We start from the raw sequence: 7,538 nt of genomic DNA on the forward strand, positions 1-7,538 counted from the left end.
TTGGAGTGTGCAGGACTCTCCTCAGGGCTTTTAATGACTCTGTGGTGGCCGCCTCTGCCATCCTTTATGCTGTGGTCTGCTGGGGGGGGGGGCAGCTCGGACAGGGACACGAGCAGACTCAATAGACTGATCAGGAGAGCACGCTCTGTCCTGGACTGTCCTCTGGACTCCATAGAGAAAGTGGTGGAGAGAAGGACGTGAAATCCATCATGGACATCACCTCTCACCCCCTACAGGACATGGTGGGGTCCCTGAGCAGCTCCTTCAGCAGCAGACGGATGCACCCACAGCGTAAGAAGGAGAGGTAATGCAGGTCGTTCATCCCGGCCGCTGTCAGCCTGCACCACCTAATAATGTTGTAGTTTCTGTTCCTGTTTCAATTACCCACCACGCACCATGGCTCTATGTATATTTTTATTATTTGTATTTATATTTTTCCATTACGAGTACTTACTTTTTCAATATTATTTATATTATGGTTACACTTCAATATCATTTATAGTGTAGTTACTTACTTTTGCTATATTATTTAATTATATATTATTCAATTTAATGTCACGTCACTTACACTGCAATATTTTTCGCACTGTGGCGACCTCACTTTACGATACCTTTTATATAAAGCCACTTTACATTCATTCAGTACATTTTTGCACATGGTCTGTTTGCTTGTTTGTCGGTTTGTTTTTTACTGTGGAAAACTGCTGCTGGATGAACAGAGTATTATCTTCTGTTTGGTTTTCTTCCTCCACTGTGTTACTGGGCTTAAGTATACTGTACATACGGTTTTGTTAATATTCTTAAACTCAAGCTATTTCTGTTACCATGTTTATTTTCCCTTAAGGTTTTAAGTTAAAGTAAAAAAGAAAATGGCACCTATAGTATGTGTATGCCAAGATAAGCACACACCTTGTACAACACATAAACTGAATATGATGGCTGTGAGACTCAAACACATAGATCATTAGATGGTTTTACATCACTGGATAAAAGTATTGTATTGTATTGTCTTTGCGAACACTTTCAAGCTGTCCAAATATGAAATTTAAGTTTGGCCTGAATTATATAGCGGTGGCACAGGTTATATAACCCATAAAGGCTGTTGAACCGGTTTATAATCATCTACACAATATTACCCTGATTCAAACTTCCAGTTTGTCATACCACACCAACTAGGGTGACCAGACGTCCCAAAATCCAAGCAGTTGTCCCAAATCTCGCCCTAATTGCCCCGAAAAGTAGAGAAACTACTCAAGAGCAGAGACTCTTGAATATTCATAGTCTGATAGAACATTAAAAGCTGTTCATGGGGATTGAGTCGCCCAGCAGCCGGCTCCCGTTGGCTGCAACATAACGTGGGTCCTACGTAGGTGGCTAAGCACAAATTTTGATAACGCACATTGCTATTTTTCAACCATCATTGTTGAAATGGAGGCTCAGGCTGGTGTCCCGGGACCCCATGAACAGGTAAATGTAAAAGCAAAAAAAGTCTTTGCAACAAAGGGAAAAAAATCCATTAATTACTGCAGTTTCACACTCCCTCATCTGGTCACCCTAACACCAGCTACAAAATAATGCAGATGGAAAAATAGTAATAGTGCGGTGATGCAAAGACTTGAAAGTTTGCATGTTTCAACGGTAAAACATAAAGACACTGAAGACGCCCATGCGTCAAGTTATCCTGTTTTATCCCAGTCCTCCTATCAGAGGGTCTCTGTAGACAGAGATCATTACACTGTGCTTCACCTACGTCAGGATCACAAACTCAGCCGTTCTCCACCTGCTCCACTAGCCTCTGTTTGGTATGTTCTCCCTTTCTCAAACTGACCTGTTGTGAGCAACTGGTCTGCCACTCGTGTTCATTAAAGATTAAGGTCCCTTGCAGGAGTTGTGTGTAGTTGCCAAAAGTTGTTGTGGGCCCTGGTTCCCAAACACCCAGATGTGGTTTTGTTGGGTCACTCCGCACCACTGCAGTTCTGACTCACCTGAGTGCCCCTGTGGCAGTCTCCCTGACAGCCAGGCTGCTATCCAGCAACATGGGCCCGAGGCGCCTCACAGCATCCCTCTGGAGGAAGCCTGGGATGGTCTGACTCTGCTGCACCACCCGAGAAATGCTGGCACAAGCAAACTCTCGCACATCTGCACTGGGACTCTGCAGCTGTAATCAAAACATGACACTAACTGTGTAAACTCACCTGTTTCAGACCTCCTGTGGAGTACTCATAAGATAGCAAATCTGGCATTATATAAGCATATATAAGTTCATTGAGACTGAAAAACTGAATATCAGCAATAACTCTTAATGACTTAGCCTCAATAAGAGTGTTCAGGGTGAAATCACACACTCAGGGTAATTCTAATTAGTGACCTAAAACCGAGATCAACTAAACCAATAAAAGGATGATATCTCCCCGTTTAATGTGTCATTGTAATGTTTACATTCCCATCCACTATGCAAGGATATATCAAGAAAGCAGCTATACAGAGAGTAATTTGAGTGACATAATAATGATCGTACTTTCTCCAGTAACTCCGCAGCTGGACAACTCTCTTCACCGTGCTCTTCTTCCTCAGCGTCCAGCTCCTTCACAGCATTCACCGGCAAACCAACAGCGTTGAACTGCGGCCGTTTAAATTTAGTGGTTTTACTTTTACCCATTTCTGTCTCTATTAAAGTGCTAACTACGATTGTAAAGTAATTGTTCCCCCCTTCTACACTCAGGCTTAGCGGCCGAACCTCAAACACATACTCTTGCTCCTGCCTGGTTGGAGGCCATGTGGAAGACTGTACCCTGTCGTAAAGTGCTCGTTGCTAACAGAAAGCAGAGAAGCTGTCGCAAAGCCACGGAAAACGTGGAACGTAAACTGAGAGGTTAGTAATTTAAAACCAATAATAGACAGAGGGTTTATGTGTGATGATAGAAAAATGTATGAGACAGTTTCACACCTGAAGTATTTATTTGGTAAATAACTTTAAAAATATAAACATTTAGTTAAAATACATGCTCAACATTAGAAATAAACACAACTGGAATCCTGTCTTCAATCCTGACATCAGAACTGTTAAAAGGCCCTAACAGGTCATTTCTTCTTTCTTCAAAATGCATTTCTATTATGATGACAATGTCTGTCTCAGTGCGGTTCCCCTTGGTGCTGTTCAGACCACCCAAAGGACTCAAGACACCAAGTGATCAGAGGCTATATGAACAAAGACCAGGTCCAGCTGACCGCCCCACTCAAGCTTGTGGTTACTGGATGTTCGGTCGTGGCTTGAGAATAAGTTTTCCCGTCTGCGAAAAGACAGAATTAACACAAGTGTTACCAATTTTTCTAAAATAGAAGTTCTCGGAGCAGACAACAGGTCACATCATCAAAGAGATTTGTAAACTCACATCGTCACAGGACATGTTGTATTCTGCTAAAACTGTCCGACAGCGGGCAGCAATACTGAAGGGGCAAAGGTCAAAGATTTTTTTTTAAATAACTTTTAAGCCAAAAACTTAAACAAGGATGAATCTGTTTTAAACAGGGATCCAAATGACTACCCTTTCCTGTCAACAGCTGAGACTGGATGGGTGAAGTCAGTGCCAATGCTGGAATTATAAATCTGATAAAACATGTTAATTGCAACAGACAAAAGGATACATTGATGGTGCCACAACTCGTTTGTGTATCCCAGCAAAGAAGAGCGCTATAAGAGTGATGCAGCTGATGGTGAAGAAGGGATGATTCCACAGTGATGAAAAGAAAGAGACCTGCAGAACAAAAGCAAAACAGAAATTATTAAATCAATAACAAAACGTTTACAGAACTCATCGATATACAAGCAGTTTAGTGTCCCAAATTGCCCGTAACGTGCACAGGTCCTATCCCCTGACCAATCGGCTATCCTAACCTTAACCACTCAAGGTCAAATGCCTAACCCCGACCAATCAGCGGGTCTGGGTATGGCCATTGTGGAATTTGGGACACTAAACTGCACGTAAACAAATCTCATCTATAGTGAGCTAAGGGAAATCCATTGTAAAAATACAATGGGTCACATGAGAAATGTAGTTATGCAACAGTGACTTATCAATTTGGGAGACTTTTAAAGTAGTTCAGTTTGCGAGTCTAAGCACGAGTCACTTCAAATTTTTTCAACCCAAATTCTTTCATTCTACTGTGCGAAGGACTAGCATAACGCTCCAGAGATCTGGCTTAAAGTACAGCTTCTATGTCCTTGTGTTTCTTCAGACCACCTCTGAGACAGAAAGAGACATTTTCAAAGTCAGACGACTTGAGAGAAACAGACTGTACGCTCGTTTCAATGATGAGCAGCAAACTGGTCGTGAGGAGCATAATGAAATGGCTGGCAGGCAAGCGATGGGCAGGCAGTGTGGAGGGCAAAGCTAAAATAAAATAACTGGGCTCAGAAAAGCACAGCGTGGTAACCAATCACATCTAAGATTGATATTAATCAATTCATAAATTAACAACTAAAATTAAACAAGCAAGCAACGACGGAAGCATCAAACTGCATTTGGACTGACTGCATGAACGATCTGCCCATAATGTTGCCGACTGTGGGGTTACTCGCCCCTATAGTGTGCTCGCCCCCATCAAAAATTCCATGGTCAGTTGTTCGGGGAGAGTTAGAGGTGGGAGGATGTATGTCTGTTGAACACTCTTGTAACTAGTTAAAAGAAAGTCAACTTGTATACAGCTGTATTTTTGGTACAATTCAACTATTTTTGACTGTCACTTTATTTTATTTTGTGAAAGTATTGTTTTTCTTTTTAATTTTGGTTTAGTTAATAGTTTGTTTTGCCAGTGTGCCTTAATTGGGAAATAAATAAAAATCCCATCTTTACAACTTCATTCATTCTGAGTGTTTTTACCTGCTTGGCTACTCAGCGACATCTACCCACAACTTCTGGCATTTAGCGAAAAAGACAATGGTTACACAGACTACACATCATAAGGTGTTGCTGTTCAATAAACCAGCAAACTTTAACGGCAAGGTTTGACCAAGTACAAATTGGTGCTTTTATATTTGTATTTAACCTTTATTTATCCAGGTAAGTTGATTGGGACGACGACAACCCGTCAGACACACATTCACACCTGGAGCTGCCCGGTACAACCCCAGTCTGATCTGCTGGCCACTGAGCAGCTCCACTGGGATAAAGGGCCTTCACAAGGACACCTCAGTGGTGGTGATGAGGGACGAGCAGTTCTTTCACTTTCCCCACCCAGATTTTATGAAGGTGTAAGAATAACAGCTCCACTCACAACGCTTGAATACTTTTACTACACACTGGCTCAGCTTTCTCTGTAGTCTGAAATTGAGTTTATTTATAATTTAGTCCCTGAACCCTGGATCAGTTGTGCTGACGTGCATTCACGGCTGTAGGCCTTCATATTGAAATTTTAATATCCCATTTACTAAATAATCTATTAGTTTACAGAGTCTGCGTCAATGGACATACTGAAAAGAACTGTCAACTTATCACATAATGTTTGTCTAAATGCATTAGTTCATGTGTTAGGATGACAATTATGTGTATTGCTGTATGCTATATTATCAGTGTAGAGGTCAATAATAGCACAAAGTATTTTCCCTTTAGGCCAGAAAGGAGACAACTAGACATGTCTTTCCAGGCATACATACCTTCTGTGTGTCTGGGTCTATTAACCAGTTCCAAGCTCCAGTAGCCGTACAAACAGACACAACTATCAGAATCACTGAAACAAGACAGGAAAATGACACCCAGTTTAACAACATGAACCCTGTTTTACCAAAAGAGTACTGTATATTCTAAGTTTCTTTGGTCAATGTTGGTGATTGCATTTTACAGGTCTTTAACCTGTGATTACGTCTGTACCAACACCTGTGTTTACTGAGTGAGCGATAACTTCAAATGCTTCTTTTGTTTTATAGCTATAAAATTTAAGGTTAAAGTCAATGAACAGAAATACTTAGGGTTGGGCAAAAAAGTTATCACAACAGCTTCTCTGCCATGGTTTTGACAACAACCATTAACAGTTACTTACTTCTCCACCTGCCTGTTGCAGGTTGCAAACAGGAGACATACTCTGTCAATCTCCTCTCAAAGGCCTTCAGGTCTGAAACATAAACAGGCCCAATGAAACGCACTGTGTTTGGCCTGTATCACCAAGCAACATCAGCTTATAGTGAAATGATGATTTATACAGAATCTTAACATAACTAGCTAGAGATGGGCTGATGATACCGAAGCTTGTTTCGCTCCTCTGAAGTTCCCATACATTGTTGAACTTTTATTCCACATGAGACTAAAAACATTCAAATCACAGGATGTTTTGAAGCTTCTTTTTCATCTAAAAAAAGAAAAAAAGCCCCAAAGCTTTCTGAGGCTTTAATCGCCCATCACTAAACACAACTAATGTCAGCCTCAACTCCTAGGTTAGGTTTGTATCTAGCTAAAGTTGGTGGTTACTGCTTATCAGTAGCTAGCTAACATTAAACTGAAGCGAAGACAGGACCACAACGTGACTGGATAAGCCGGTTAAATACCCAACACGTTTGCGACAGTTTCACCAATTATGTCACACTGGCTGCTGGTATTCACAGTCAAACCTAGCTATCTATATATCATGGCAATAGAAACTAACAGACATAGTTAATAACGGAATATAACGTTAGCTAATAGCTAGCAAAAATGCTAGCTAGCAGAGTGTCGTAAACAGACTAGTTAGCCAGCTAACTCAACGTTGCATTTAACTATGTTATCTCCTTTTAAGACGTTTGTTTTGAATTATTTTGGTGATTGGAACTATGAGGCTAAAACAAATGAGCAGCTAATTAAAATGTGGTTATTTCATTTCTGTCTTGGTTACCTTCGGCCTGTTCCAAGGAGTTCATTTCTGAGCCTGGTCACACCAGCCTGCAATGCTGTTGGTTGTCCCACTGCTTCCCTACAGCTGAACGACAGGCCGCACAGGCCAATCCGCATTGGCTGCATGCTCAGCTTTAGTGTGATTGGGTGTAAACCAAATAAAGGGCGGTACAAAGATTGAGTTCCCGCCTATCTCCCTCTGGTCCATCATGCTCTGGTAGTCCAGTAGGTCCAGTAGCCCAGACAGGCCCAGGGACCCCAGTTCTCTCCCCTGACGGTCAGTGGCTCTGGGTCATAATAACAATAACTGATTATATGTAGCTGTTCTTCAGTAGGGATTAATAAATAATAAACCTAATTTTTCTTATTTTGTGATGTTGTATGTGTTATGTCACACATCTAACCTCTGTTATGTATGATGTGTGGAGCTGTCACAGTGGACGTTACTACGCCAGGGGGGGGGGGGATCCTGAAAGAACATATACTAGGCTTCAGACCCGTTTTATGGGAACAGCCTTTAAGACCATTTCTACACTCAAACCATAAAAAGCTTGGTGTGTAAGATATTGTACCGTGCATTAAGGCACTCCCAGCACTGTTATGGCGCACACACACACACAAACACACACACACACACACACACGCACACACGCGCACACGCGCACACACACACACACA

General features: G+C 41.7%; 2 protein-coding genes across 2 annotated transcripts in view; both read right to left on the reverse strand.

Annotated features, from left to right (window-relative positions):
- heatr3 (HEAT repeat containing 3) overlaps positions 1-2,812 on the reverse strand; it is a 13,556-nt gene extending 10,744 nt beyond the window's left edge. Inside the window, exons 1-2 of the mRNA XM_032516182.1 lie at positions 2,519-2,812; positions 1,986-2,158 (exon numbers count right to left, since the gene is read on the reverse strand). Of these exons, the coding sequence (XP_032372073.1) occupies positions 1,986-2,158; positions 2,519-2,659 (314 nt within the window). The 5' untranslated portion in view covers positions 2,660-2,812. The remainder of the gene's footprint in view (positions 1-1,985; positions 2,159-2,518) is intronic.
- A 284-nt stretch (positions 2,813-3,096) lies between these two features.
- Positions 3,097-7,121, reverse strand: cnep1r1 (CTD nuclear envelope phosphatase 1 regulatory subunit 1). The gene is made up of 6 exons (XM_032516193.1): positions 6,862-7,121; positions 6,037-6,108; positions 5,654-5,727; positions 3,646-3,755; positions 3,393-3,447; positions 3,097-3,290 (listed from the first exon to the last, which is right to left on the reverse strand). Exons 1-6 carry the CDS (start codon positions 6,884-6,886, stop codon positions 3,249-3,251), a joined length of 378 nt encoding a protein of 125 aa, XP_032372084.1. The 5' UTR covers positions 6,887-7,121; the 3' UTR covers positions 3,097-3,248.
- Positions 7,122-7,538: the final 417 nt, after the last annotated feature.

The sequence above is a fragment of the Etheostoma spectabile genome, chromosome 1 (assembly GCF_008692095.1).
Source record: "Etheostoma spectabile isolate EspeVRDwgs_2016 chromosome 1, UIUC_Espe_1.0, whole genome shotgun sequence".
Classification (NCBI taxonomy): domain Eukaryota; kingdom Metazoa; phylum Chordata; class Actinopteri; order Perciformes; family Percidae; genus Etheostoma; species Etheostoma spectabile.